Here is a 14,827-nt window from a genome sequence, read left to right on the forward strand (position 1 = left end):
GACCGAGTGGAGTCCAATTCGGTCTGTAATCATACGAATGATTAACAAAATCGGACGACCGCGAAGCAAGAGTCCGATTTGTTTATCACGAGTATGATTACAGACAGAATTGACGACAAGAAATCCTGTTACCAATTAATCATAACCATTTCAATTTCCGAAAAAACAAATACACCTAGAACAAATCTCTCCAGTGCGGACAATGTTTTTAGTTTAATATTCCTCCATTTTGGAAATTGCCTTGTTTTTCTTTGGATAAATGGTTGTTGCCATGGTTGTTGTGACCAATTCTGTGATCGGTGGATTCAGCTGAATGGACCTAGTATGATTGGCTGCTTCAACTGTCCGATTACAGCCAACTGTCCGATTACAACTGTACAGAATGAATAGTGAAAAATGAAGCAGCAGATGCACCAATCACATTTGAGGAAATTGTAATGGTTATGATTACTTTTGGTAATAGGCTGAGTGGAGTCCAGTTCGGTCTGTAATCATACAAGTAATAAACAAAATCGGACGATCGCTAGGCGGGAGTTCGATTTTTTTTCAATTGGAATCAGAAGACTCAACCTTCTGTTACCAATTACTCAAACCCGTTACAATTCCCAAAAAAAACAAATACATTTAGGACACATATCTCCGTGGGAGACAATGTCTTTAGAAAAAAATCCCCCCATTTTGGAAATTCCAAATTTTTTTTTTCAGGATAAGTGGTTGTTGCTATGGTTATTGTGATTAATTCTGTGATTGGTAAATTACCATCTCCAAGTATTTAATTCTTTACTAGAGCAAATTGTAGCATCCCAGAGCAGCATGTTTTCGTTTTAACAGGAAAAGTATTGCGAGACAAAGTACTTTAATAATTTGGGGCACTATAGCAAAGAAATAAAATGTAACTGGTGTCAGGAGTGAAAAATATTTATTCCAACAATCAGCTTATTGTACCGTAGTCCTGCACTGTGATCACGCTCAAAGCGTGTTTAAGGCGTTTCCAGTGGTCCACATGTACACCAAAAAGGCAATGTATCTAAAAAAGTTGCTATCCTACATGATACTTGTCTCTCTGCAAAGAGTGAGTCGCTTTAAATTTCTTTTTTTTAAATCGCTTAAAATATTTTTCAGATTTATCAAAGATTGAAATCCGATTCTAAGACAAAGTGCAACACCACAATAATCGTAATAAGATAAGAACCATGAAATGATCAATAAAGTAAAATGACACACTAATAAAATTGAACACTGAAAGAATAATAATATAAAGTATAATACTAATAATAATGATAACAAAAATAGTGATATTAATAGAAATAATAATAATAATAATAATAATAACAACAACAATAATAATAATAACTATGATAATTTATTTGATCAGCACATCTGGGCTTTGAGCTTCCGAGACCGACATGGTTATCGCTTGTTTGACACCAGCTATCCCCATAAATACTCCAACCTTTATCCTTTTTGCAATCCTTTTAAATACTCAACCCAGTATCTTTTTTCTATCGCTCTATTGCCATCCCTTTGGTGTTCATTTATCCTCGAAAAATGTTTGTTTTCGGTTTTATTACTGTATGAAAACAACCAGCATCTTAAGAACGACTCAAAAGATGGCGAAGGGCCACTTTAAAATCTCACCATCAACAAATATTCCTCATCATAACAAAGAGTAAATCAATACCAACACTTAACCAGTGATCACCACTATCATGAGACTTCTTTCTTCATACACCAGCCCAATTACTCTTTCATGCGTACGAAAATAGGCCATTTTGGCCACATTTTCAAGTGAAAATCCTATTTTAAACATGCCGAGATGACTAGGAAGACTAACTACATACTTTAAAAAGAATAGGAAAGGAAAAAGTTATCTTTAGTACCTGAATATGCATATGAAAGCTTAACTATTTCTAAACAGTTTGGGAGTCTGTCTTCAAAATTCCTCTGTAGCAACAGAAAACACTGTCAGTGGTTGCGATGTAACCTGTGTAGAGAACCTTTTGTGCAGTTTTCATTTTCTGTTTATCTACGCGACCCTTTTCCTTCTTCTTTATTATTATTCTTTTGGTATTTTTGTGCATAAATTTTTCATTATGTCAAGGTAAGCATCACACAAACGACAAACCTTAAAAGCCAAGCCCAAAACCTTTTCCTGGCACATATGTACCACACCAGCCGTCATATTTTACTAGAACCTTCATATGCTGAAAAAAAATCGAAATATAATAATTATTCGCCCATAACTGGAGGAGAGGAATTTCCAATCGAGTGTCGAAAATAATCAAGGATTTGTTTGGTTTCATTGAAACTTGCTCTGTGATTGGTCCAAAAAAATCGCAACATCCTCTCAACCAATCAGATGCAAAACTAAAAACAATTGCGACTCGGTCAATTTGCGTTTTCCCGCGCTCCAGGCAGTTTGCTTATTTCCACTTTGAGTTCTCATTGGCTAATTATAAAGTAAACCTTTGCTCTGACGGGTCGATGAAATAATTTTGGTTTTGGTTTTTCGATACTCAAATGAAAAATGCTCTTAAGCAGTCCATTGATAGAATTCACCTGTACAGTATGCGCTGTAAAGCAAGCTTTCTAGCAAGCACCCAGCACTCGTGTTATTTTAAGAAATTTTCTTCCATACTCCTCCTTCTAAGTTACGATACGGACCGAGATTAAATATATATTGTTTATGTTTTGTCTTGTCTGAGCACCAGTCATTACGGTTCCTCTCATAAGAACACTTGACGCAAATAAACTGCAGGGTGTCACCCAGACGAGAGTGTGCAAATGTACAGCCAGCCGGAGCTTTTCCTTCTACGTGGCGCCAGCACTCCTCGGATTTATCTGATCCCCTGACGGCCACCCCATGGCGCATGCGCCCTTCTTTATCCCAGTATACCGGTTTGAAAGCCACCCTTTTCGCAGACTGAATATGTTTCCCATCAATTGGTTTCCATCCTTTTTTGGGGTTTTTACTCTTCATAGCTTCCTTGTATTCGTTCGATTCTGGTAAACTATCTAAATATCCCTGCAGGGTTTGTGGTCCCACACTCTGTACACTTGATGGTAGCCTTGATGTTCCGCTCTCCAAAGATATGTCATCACATTTGGCAAAGCGACTGGTGTCGAGTTTTTCAGACGGCACTGGCCTTGCTGTGGTTGGGGTTGGACGGACTTGAGAGTGACTGGTATAAGTTGAAGGTGTTCTCTGACTCGACTGCATATAATAAGAAGTCTGCTCACTGATTGAACCATAATTATGCTGGCTGTCTTGACTAAGGTCTGCTGCCTCTGTAAAGACATCGAGAATAATTTAAGTTTGAAAACTGTGTTGATGGTACAGTTAGATTAACAAGCATGTACGGTGATGTTAGGGGAAAAGTTATGGTGGTAATACTAGATAAATGATAAAATAATACAAAAAAGGTTGTGAATACGTAACCTGCTGAGTAGATACGATTTTGGCGAGAGAGTGCCAAGTATTTTTCTTGATCAAAATCATAGCCACCATCTCTTAATTTTCAGCAGCGGAAGGCTGGGGAAAGCAAGCTACTTGATAAAAGGCGCAAAAGACAAGCGATAGTCGAAAGGAAGGAGAGGAGAGGTGTTGGGACGAAAGAAATAGGGTAAAATAAATAAATCTCCTCGCCTTTCACCACCCCCTCCCCCACAGTCCACTCAAACTCTACATCGGATAAACGATCGCGAGCTTTATTTTATACGCAGACGTAAAGGCACGTAAGAAATACGCTGGGTACTCGCTCACCAAATGAACTCGCCACAATAGGACGCCTGCTCGCTCAGCAAGTTATCATATACGAGACCAAGTCTGAATTGATCCTGGTCCTGGCTTAAATTCACTCACCAGTATTAAGAGCTGAAGCATACGAATGTTGAGACTCTAATTCCATAGTTTCAACGTCTTTCAACGACTGCTCGATAGCCAGGTCTTCTCTCTCATCAACAATATCCTTACGCTCAGAGACATTGGCTGTCACTCTCTGATATTGTCCCATATCTTGAGAAGGTACAGGAGACGGTGCAGATGGTACCATCATATGATTGACATCATTCATATTTTGATTATAAATAACTGTAGACGCCTCACTCCCGATACCGTCCGGGATAATACCTCCTGGAGCATTAGCTGTGGTTGCCTGCAGGAAGCCTCCATACATATTAAATTGATCTTGGTACTGACTTAAGTTGGACCACAGCTGCGCAGCAGTATAAGGGTCCAAGGACTGTGTACCATACGAAGAAGGGACCTGAGCAGAGGTGAGGGAGCCACTTTGTGCCTCCGTCAGTTTTAAATTAAACTCGCCACTAGCCAGAGCAGCATAATGATTAAGAAGCTCTTGTTGCGTGTTAAGCTCTGCCATATTGTTAAGTAATTTGTTATACTCAGCAGCACTAATTAACATATCTTCAGTTTGTATGCTCGCGTCCACAGTAACTGTGGAGGTCTGTGAGTAATTCTCAGCAGTTGAAACTTTATCTTTCCTCCTTACTGTTTCTAAAAAGACAAAAAGGAGCCATAGTTAAGAGTACGTAATAATATTTATTCTGAAAGTTTTACATGTACTGCACATAACGCAGAACGATATGAACAGGGAACACTTGAAAGAAGGAAATAATGAAGGGGAAAATCTTAGTCATGGTTGAGCAGAAGCAAGCAAACATTGATGTCCTACTTCATGATTCTTGTTGTGTTTTTGGCTGAGGTTGAATATCAGCACAAAAAGTACCAAAACCATATTTCTTTCTTCTCATAACTTTTCTGATTGACAATGTACTGTTAGAGAAATTTTTATGAGTGTCAAGAGTGATCTGTGTAGCTTCAATTTAGGTTTACTTTGCTCTGTGATTGGTCCAGAAAACTTGTACCACTTTCTCAACCATTCAGATGTAAAACTATAACCCATCATGACTTGGTGGCCAGCGTTTTACCCCGTTTAAGGCAGTTTGGTTGTATTCACTTTAAGAGGTCATTGGCTCTTAAAGGTATCTTCAGTTCTTCTAATTGGCCATTGTGATTAGTTTGGTTTCTTGTTTGTTTTTTATGACATTCAATAAAAAAGTTTCCCTATTTCCCTATCATTCACTCCTTAAAGTGAAAGTGTTAAACCTCTCAGCTTTCCGTGCAGCGTATGGTCTCCCTCAGCCTCTTTGTGTGGGTAATAACATGATTTTGAGTGCAATTTGGTGAAAATAAACATGAGTAAATCTTTGCAAAGACAACAAAATTGCAGAAGCCCTTAGGGCGAATGCAATTTGCAGACTTTGAAAAAGTGCTTATTTCACCTAATTGCAAGAGAAAACAGGTCATTGCTTGTTTATAATGTACATGAAAAAACATCACAGAAAGTCAAGACAGACAAAACTTTGAAAGCGTGCCCACTTTTTTTAAACTTGCACTCATGTTACAACTTTGCACTTGTTTTACACAAGAATGTACTTGTGTGTAGCCAATCAGAAGCACATAATTTGTACATTATGTACATTATTACTCAAATAAAAAATACCTGTTATGAGCACTGGATGGTGAAAGAAAGCTTGCTGTTTTAGGTAAAGTTGTAGTAACTTAGTGTGTCATAATCAGTTTAAATCTATCCTGATTTTATTCACCTTGACTGGAATAACGTTTCCTCCAGGACTTCATGATTGGAATACAGCGTCCAAGAGGAATACCTATCTCCTGCAAACAGACACAATGCCCTTTAATTGCTAGGATCTGATTGTTAATTCTACCCTCTAGCGACTACACATTTCCTTGTAAGTTAGTTGCAAGAATTTTGTGTTAGATCAAGATAACAACTTCTTCCCAACACATTTGAATACTCCAATGCCTGTTTGCTGGACAGTGGAGGGGTATTGTAAGGAGAAGTTAAATGTGAATCACTTCAGGGATTTAAAGGGTTAACGCAGGACTGGTAATAAATCAACATGAAATTGATTCACAAAATCTGTTACTACTAGTCACACATAAAGAACTCACAACAACACAAAACTGGAAAATGGCTGTGAACAAATTTCTTTGATGAAGCTGTACAATATTTTTTTATCAGAAATTATCACAATGGTAAAATGATATAAAAGTAATACACTAAAAATGGCAAGATTGGCACTTGGTTTTGGCCAGCTATGGGTTCTCATTTACAGCTCTGCATGTATTCAAACTCTCTATGACAATAGATTAATGTTGATCAAATTTGAACTCATCAAATTGATCAAACCTTATTTCTAAACACGACTTTTGCATATACAGAGGGATAGTCAACTTGGCACATTGCTGACACTGGATATTAACCCTTTGCCACACATAAACTGTTTAGCATAAATGAGTGACCAAGATAGAATTTCTCCTTCAATATTAAAACAATATAAAGCTATAAAATGAACTGTAAACTGTTTAGCACAAATGAGTGACCAAGACAGAATTTCTCCTTCAATATCAATACAATATTAAGCTGTCAAATGAATTGAGAATAAAGAAAAATATCAATATGGGGATTAGCAGTTAATCCAAAACAAATCCTCAAAACTCATTTCATAAATATTGTGTGGTAAACAGTAAGGAGAATTACTAATGAGATCCTGGGAGTGGAAGAGTTAACTGTACATGCATATTGCAGTAATGCCAGTGCGGCCTAGTAACCCATGAAACATGACACACAACTGCAAGATTCACGACCATAGGTATAGCCAATGTAGAGACCGATCCCCCTCCTAGCCTCAGTCCCTGCAGCTAACCTTTTCAGTTTGACTTTCATGCAGATCATGCAAATAAGAGGTGTGAGATTGAGTTAAAATGTAATCATGAGTATGTTCCTATGCCAGACATCTCCCAAAATTATCAGGTAAATTGCCATTTTATTGAGTGTTTTGTATTCCTATGTGATTAGTATTTCTCATGTTATTCATATATTCTATGTTATTTCCAATCTTGTAATCAGTTCTCTCTCTCCCCTTCCTTGCTGTATTATGTTTTTAACACTTTATTTAGAAGCCACTGGTAATGATGTGTAAGTAGAGGAATTTGATTGAGTTGTAAAGACATAAAACTCCTCTTAAATTTATTGCTGGTATGTTGGTTATAGCCAAGTTAAGAATGAGGAAAAGAAAACATGTACATTGGATGAACCATACAGAATTGTATTATAATGCATATAAATAATTAATCAATAAGGCCAATCATTTTTTGTCTACAGTGCATTAAAAGTCACTTAAGGTAACCAACAATTTTTATATTGGGGGGTGATTTCAAGAAACATTGGATTGCAGAGTTCAAAGCTGGAACACTATTAAGAGAGAAATAAAACATCTGAAAACAATTTGTAGTTAATATTTTTGGCAGTGTTTCAACATTGCTTCACATCATGATCAAGTCAAAAGTAAACAATAAAAAAGATCAGCCTTACCCTCAGTAATTGCTTGAGCTCATCTTCTGTTTCAACATAACGTAAAGTTTGGTCCTTTGGAAGAAAAACGTATTACAATTGTAAAGCTGCACAGAGTAACCTACACACGCATGCACATGCACACTACATACATATAGGTAGAACATTCAAATAAGTACTTGAAACATCAAGTATCAGATTGTACTTATATATTAATGTGTAAACATTAAATGTAGCTCTTGTCTAAAGCAATGGCACATTTCCTAAGTGGCTCTGTAACTGCAAGCAAGAAGGTTTAGTCACTATGTGTACATGCAGTTATTAAATACCTGAATACAGTGTTCCTGGAAAGTCTCCTTTAAGTCGGCCATTCCTAGGCTATCAAGAACTTTAAAGACTTCATGGTATGACTCAGCATTTTCCATAGAGTTTCTGTTAAAAGGGGTATTGGAGTGCATGACCTATAACCAATAAAGAAATGGGATAGCAATGTCTATTAGTGATACAAAACACATTTATCTTTTCCTAACCCTTAAACTCCCAGTGTGTAAGTGATTTACATGTAACTTCTCCCCTATAACATCCACACATTATCCAGCAAACAAGTCACAAGAATATTCAAACTCATCAGGCAGAAGTTGCTATCTTGGCCTAACACAAAATTATCACACCTAATTTACAACAAAATGTGTAGCAGTCAGAGGGGAAAATCCATAATCAGTTCTTAGAAGTTGAAGGGCTAATAATATAATGTTCAAAATTTTAACTTCTCCATTCCATGATTTGATGTGATTTTTCAGCCTGGAATAAATTTTTCACTAAAAATGTAAGCCCTCTGGTGGAAAAGGAAACCTAAAAAAACCTTGAAGACACAAGATACATTCTGTTTCTTTTTGTTTTTGTCTTTCTTCACTAGCAATTTTTTTTGTTGTAGTATTTTTTTATGACACACAACCTTATCTACCAGCTAGGCACCAAATTGTTTCTCCTCACCTAATGGTCTGACTAATTTCCCATTCACACCAACAAAACATGTTTAGCAGAACCAGGTTTCATGGAATGAAAATCAAAAATAGAGAGTAAAGAGAAATACTGAGATCCAAGAACCATGACCTGAAAACTATCCAGAACACTTTCCAGGTGCAGTGGTAGATATCAACCTCACTGATAAGCTTGTCTTTTCTGATAGGCTGTTTGTGAGATAATAGGTTTGAGGGGGGTCCAATTGAGTCTTTAACCCTTTAACTCCCAGATCAAATTTGTAATTCTCCTTACTGTCTTATAATGTTACTTCAGAGAATTTAATATTGGATCAACTAGTTAAACCCAAATTGATATTTTTCTGTATTCTCATCACCTCTCTGGTTGATATTGTATTGATATTATAAGGAGAAATTCTGTCTAGGTCACTCACAGGAGTCAAAGGGTTAATCTGATTGACAAAATTGGATGACCATAAGGTGGGAGTCCAGTCATTACAAACAGAATTGGATGACATCAAGTCTGGTTACCAATTAATCAATACTATGACAAAATTCCGAGAAATTAACTCACATATGATCATCCTTTCCCTTAGAAACAACAATTAACTTGGTAAAATGCACCACAAGAGCTTGCAAACATGACAGGTTTTGTCCAATTACACAGCCGTGACATGTACACTGTCTAATTATAAGCATAATGCATACACTGTGCTTAATCAGGTTAGTGATAACCAATCACATCAAAATATTTTGTCATAATTTTGATTACACATTAGAATCACAAGGATAACTCATATATTTATCTGTATAGGAGTAAAGAGGTACTTAAAGATATCTAGACAGGATGTTTATTAGCTAACAGAGATTGAATCTAATTCTGTTCCAACTACACAAAATTTTTGGTCTAATTCAAATGTCCTGGACTGTTTTTTAAATTTTTTTTTTAAATTCATGGAGCTGAAGTTCCTGAACAGTACAAAGTATATTTTTCTGTCAATTCACACTATCCTCCTCTCATTCAATTTCTTCATAAAAACCCTACAATTATAACAAAATAACAACAATTCACAAATAAAGTCGACTCATGTACAGATGATGGACAAATTTACCGAATCAGCGACAGAATAATCATTTCCATGTTTCATGTTTGGGCTTGTTTAGTAACCAGCATTAAACTAATTTAGTTAAACTTTACAATTTACTGGTTCAAAAACTTCATACAATTGCTATGGGTTCTCTTTTAATTCAAACTTGGCTACCCATGAAAATTTCCACTTAAAAATAAATTACATATGTTAGCGTTATTCCCTGAAAACAGATGTTTACTCAGATTTTACACGATTGCAATATGCCAATATTCCGTCTAATGGTAGCTTGAACACTTTACGGTATGTGAACTAAAACAACCCATCTTTACGGATTTGAGATCTAGCTTTGATTTTTTAGTTTATTTACAGCATATGATAATTAACATATCTTTATTAACGAATATCTTGCAAACCAGAAGCAAAGTAGTTAACGATAAAAAGGCTTGTTTGTCTTAAAGCAAAGCCCCTCAGATTTTACTGCGACAGCCGAATAAATATTCTTTACTTCGTTCCATAAAATATATCTAAAGCCCTTACCGGGCCCCTTTTGCTTTTGGAGACTCTTTAGGTCACACAATTCTCAAAAGAAACCGCATAACTGGCGCTAAAACTACTTCCTGTATCTAAATACACGATTAATCAAACGATCGGAATCAAATACGCCAAAGAAACTTTTTCCGTGGCAGTATCTGAAGTTGTAATTCTAAAGGAACAACTAAATTATGCGTTCTCTCACCGTTCTTCGATGATAGCCCCTCGCTTCTGTAATAATATTTCGATCTTGAAAATTAGGTTCAGTTACCAAGGAGGAATACCGAAAACAGTCACTCTGCACTGAAAGCGCATTCTTTCACTAAGGCACGCCGCCATATTCCAAAACTGCCTGAGGAGGGACTGGTTTCCCCGCAAACCGCTGACATTTACACAGTCGGCTACCAATCGAGGACTGTTCCTTAAACAGTTCAGGGGGAGGGGGTTGGGGAAAGAGGGGGGGGGGAGGAGATAGTAGAGCATTGTTTAGGAAAATTTAAGGTGAGCGGTAACGGTGAGACAATCTGAAGGGAGGAGATACCTACACGCTTCCGTTCACCTGAAAAACACTCCTTAATTAATAAATTGATAAAATTAATGTTCGAAAACCTGCTAAAAGTCTAAATTCATAACAATGGAATATACACGCTTGTGCATAAATCTCAATTAATTACCATATTGAAAAAAAAGGGAAAAAGAAACGGAAAGAAAGACAAGATAACACTGGGACCTTTATAGATCTAATTATTGTTTTCTAAGGGTGTGAACCAGTAAGTTAGTCTCGATTCCATTTACTCGACCTATCAAGTTATAGCCTCTCCAAAGTTTATTAATTTATCCATTTTTGCCAAACTTATTGTGAAGTTAATGTAGAACTTCCCACTCTAAATGTGATTTTATCCAAGCTTAATTAAACAACTCTTTTGATTATTCTTAGTAATTATTTATTGCAGGACAGAAGCATGGATGACGTCACCATCGTCAAACTTTTAGACTTACACGACAATAAAATCAATAGACTCAATTTTACCCTGACTCTGTTTAGTAGAAGGTCACAGAAGAAGTCAAAATGCGTAAGAACATTAGTGACGCGCTTAGCTGTACTCCATCTTTTTGTTCTTAACCCGTTTTGACGTAGGTTTATTCCTTCAAACAAAAAAGGTGCTATTGCTGACCCTTCTTATCTTCATTAAATATGCATTTATAAAGTAAGCTGAATAAGATTCAATAATACATACATTTACTTACATTTATAGAGTATGATGTCTCTATTTCGATGTATTCAAGTAACATAAAGTGGTTTAACGATATACACAAATTAAACGCGAGTCCTTCGGCAAAGCAGATTTTATTCCATCGAATTATTTTGCAAGTGGCTACAATAATCGTATTGCAGTGTAAGTAGTTTAAAGCAACATAAGTTATTGTATTGTACTGTAAGTAATGTAAGCATTTGTATTGTTAATAGCGTAAGTGATCGTATAATATTGAAAGTAGTGTAAGTCTAAGTATTGTAAGGTGGATTTGATCGTAATTAAAAAAAACAATCATACCAAGCTGAATGATACACATATTTTTATTGGCTCTTACTTACGATCTATTGGAGGGGAGATGCATATATGACGTCACCATTAACAACATTGTACTTTTTTATCATATGAAACAAATTTATTCTATGTTGTCGTGTTCCGTACAGTAATAGATCACAGAAGAGGTCCAAATGTTGTAAAAACATGAGTAACACACTCGGCTACGCGCACCCCGTGTACCATTTTGTAGTTCTTACCACATTTTGACGTCATTTGGGATCTGTTACTGAACAGTCGCATGACAATAAGGAATCTATTTCTTATACAGAGCTTTGGAGTAAGAAGAATACATTCCGATAGATAGACAGATAGATAGATAGATAGATAGATAGATAGAAAGGCAGACAGACAGACAAACAAAAAGATAGATAGATAGAAAGGCAGACAGACAGACAAACAAAAAGATAGATAGATAGATAGAAAGGCAGACAGACAAACAGAAAGATAGATAGATAGATAGATTGATTGCTGGTTAGATAGATGGCTAAAGAGATAGATAGATTGATTGATAGACAGATAGGTAGATAAATAGATAGATAAACAGGTGAATAAATAGATAGATAGATAGATGGATAAATAGATAGATCAATAGGTACGTAGATGGATAGATTGATTGTTTGATCGATAAATTGATAGATAGTTCCATAAACAGATAGATGATAGATAGTTAGATAGGTAGATGAGTAGATAGATAGATAAATATATAGATAGACAGATAGATAGATAGTTAGATAGATAAGTAAATAGATAGATTGATAAATAGATAGATAGATCAATAGATAGATTGATTGACTAATAGATCGATAAATTGATAAATAGATAGTTAGATATTTAGATAGATAGATAGATATATATAGATAGATAGTTAGCTAGATAAATAAACAGAAATATTGATAAATAGATGGATAGATCAATAGACAGATAGTTACAGATAGATTGATTGATTGATAGATCGATAGATAGATAGTCAGAGAGATAGATAGGTAGATAGTTCGATAAATAGATAGATAGATAGGTAGATAGATAGGTAGATAGATAGATAGGTAGATCGATAGATAGATAGATAGATAGGTAGATCGATAGATAGGTAGATAGATAGATAGATAGATAGATAGATAGGTAGATAGATAGATAGGTAGATAGATAGATAGGTAGATAGATAGATAGATAGATAGGTAGATAGATAGATAGGTAGATCGATAGATAGGTAGATAGATAGATAGATAGGTAGATCGACAGATAGGTAGATAGATAGATAGATAGATAGATAGGTAGATAGATAGATAGGTAGATCGATAGATAGGTAGATAGATAGATAGGTAGATCGATAGATAGGTAGATAGGTAGATAGGTAGATAGGTAGATAGATAGATAGATAGGTAGATAGATAGATAGATAGGTAGATAGATAGATAGGTAGATAGATAGGTAGATAGATAGATAGGTAGATAGATAGATAGGTAGATAGATAGATAGGTAGATAGATAGATAGGTAGATAGATAGATAGGTAGATAGATAGATAGGTAGATAGATAGATAGGTAGATAGATAAATAGGTAGGGTTGCTGTTTAGTTGTAAATTACGCATATTTTCTTCCTCTTCTGATGCTCAGTGCCGCTTTGAAATATCCCTCTCCAGGTGGTAGGGTACCGTAAACTCTGAACGCTGCTTCATCGTACGCTCTCTTGTGCATACCTCTCTCTTGACTCAGCACTCGATAATTTTCCAGCATTTCGTCAGTCAGATATCGACCGCGAGGTTTTCTTTCCTTCTTTCCAGCGTTTGTTCTGCCTTCATTTTGTAATTCCAGCTTGGGTTGATGGTGTTTTTCAAGTCGATATGTACTGGAAGAGCACTTCGCCATGTTTATTCTAGCCTTGAAACAAAAATTGAGGTATTCAATTTTTGCGCCTCTCTATTGATGTGCTAAAATACGAAGAGAGCTACTTGTGAGTACGAGATGAAAAACATATAATAAGCATTCTGCTCAATAATTTAGAATTTATTAGTCTCTATTTAGTATCTATTGTAATATTTCTGTACACGAAAGTCTCAGGTATTCTTCTTCACTATTCTGAATTCTGTCATTGTCAATTCTTAAGTCCTTTAGAATAAAGCGAAGAAGGTCAGAGAATGTTACAAACACCTCACAGCTGAGAAAATATCGAAATAAAATTCCCAGTGTCCTTTATGGCACCTGAGCCAGGTTGTTCACAGCTGGGTTAAGTGTAAAATCTGATTTCAGTTCTGAAAGCTTAAAAAGAAAATTCAGTCTAATTCTTTTTGTCTAGAATATAATCATTGGATGCTCCAAAAGGAATACAGAAAATGATCTCAAAAAGGCTTTTGAATAAAGAAATAAAGAAACCCAGGTTGAAATTTAAACTTGGGTCAGCACTAATCGGTCCTCGAACAACTATTGAATATTTCCACGAAAAAAAGACTCAAGATTGTAATACATAGAATTTTTCCGATTTTAGGACGAAAAGCCTAGAATCACTGCATCTTTCACAAGCCACTTGGTTCATAAAAACTGAATTTATTTTAGTCTCTCCATACCTGAGTAGCTCCCGCGTGTCACTGGATTTTTCGCAAGTTCTTCTCAGCTTTGTGAGGAATTCTCTTACTCCTTGCTACGCTCGTTCCAAACTACATTTATACCCATTGCTTATGACGTCAGAGGACACGTTAAATTGAGCAATTCTCAGTGTCGACGGAACTTCCGCTGATACCCGTGCACACGTCCGGTGCAAACAACTAATGATGTCATTGGCATTGACGTCATACTTTGTTTGTCTCGGCGGAAACTAAGGAAATAATCTTGGCTGGTGTGTTTCCTTTTTCAGTTCCAGACACATGGTTCCACAAATGGCCGATTTTTAATGAGCGTTTTTTTTTCGGAAAGGGAGACACTGAAGCAGCTTTAGTTAAGATTTTAGTTCGACGATGTCTAAGAAATTTATTTTAAAACCCTGACGCATTAGGTATTGACGTCACGTTTGTTTGTCATAACGTGAAAAACAACAAACTGCGTCGTTGGAAGAGTATAACAATGTAATTTGACATTATCAGCTGAGTTTTGGGCGTTACCCCTTCGTCATAAAGAAAACTCTTTACGGTGGCCAATTATCATTACTAACTCAGTTAATAACACTAAATTATCTTCCACCGTTTGTTCTTTTCGTCCGGGGGGAGGTGGGGGGAGGGGTTGAGGTGATTAAAGCGAAAGGAGCATTTTG

At 36.0% G+C, this 14,827-nt stretch overlaps 1 protein-coding gene across 1 annotated transcript; it reads right to left on the bottom strand.

Moving 5' to 3' along the window:
- Positions 1 to 900: 900 nt before the first annotated feature.
- LOC131781311 (uncharacterized) lies at positions 901 to 10,342 on the bottom strand. Its single transcript, XM_059097951.2, has 6 exons — positions 10,205 to 10,342; positions 7,727 to 7,858; positions 7,419 to 7,472; positions 5,626 to 5,695; positions 3,863 to 4,513; positions 901 to 3,288 (listed from the first exon to the last, which is right to left on the bottom strand). The coding sequence occupies exons 2-6, from the start codon at positions 7,853 to 7,855 to the stop codon at positions 2,618 to 2,620; spliced, it is 1,575 nt and encodes a 524-aa protein (XP_058953934.2). The 5' UTR covers positions 7,856 to 7,858; positions 10,205 to 10,342; the 3' UTR covers positions 901 to 2,617.
- Positions 10,343 to 14,827: the final 4,485 nt, after the last annotated feature.

The sequence above is a fragment of the Pocillopora verrucosa genome, chromosome 12 (genome assembly GCF_036669915.1).
Source record: "Pocillopora verrucosa isolate sample1 chromosome 12, ASM3666991v2, whole genome shotgun sequence".
In the NCBI taxonomy this organism is placed as follows: domain Eukaryota; kingdom Metazoa; phylum Cnidaria; class Anthozoa; order Scleractinia; family Pocilloporidae; genus Pocillopora; species Pocillopora verrucosa.

What these genes read in the sequence shown, in the direction of transcription:
- LOC131781311 (XM_059097951.2), bottom strand. Translation starts at nt 7,855, where the DNA reads ATGCACTCCAATACCCCTTTTAACAGAAACTCTATGGAAAATGCTGAG. An exon ending in TCCAGGAACACTGTATTCAG is followed by an intron (nt 7,473 to 7,726) that starts GTATTTAATAAC and finishes TTTCTTCCAAAG; the next exon opens with GACCAAACTTTACGTTATGT. An exon ending in GAAACGTTATTCCAGTCAAG is followed by an intron (nt 4,514 to 5,625) that starts GTGAATAAAATC and finishes TTGTCTTTTTAG; the next exon opens with AAACAGTAAGGAGGAAAGAT.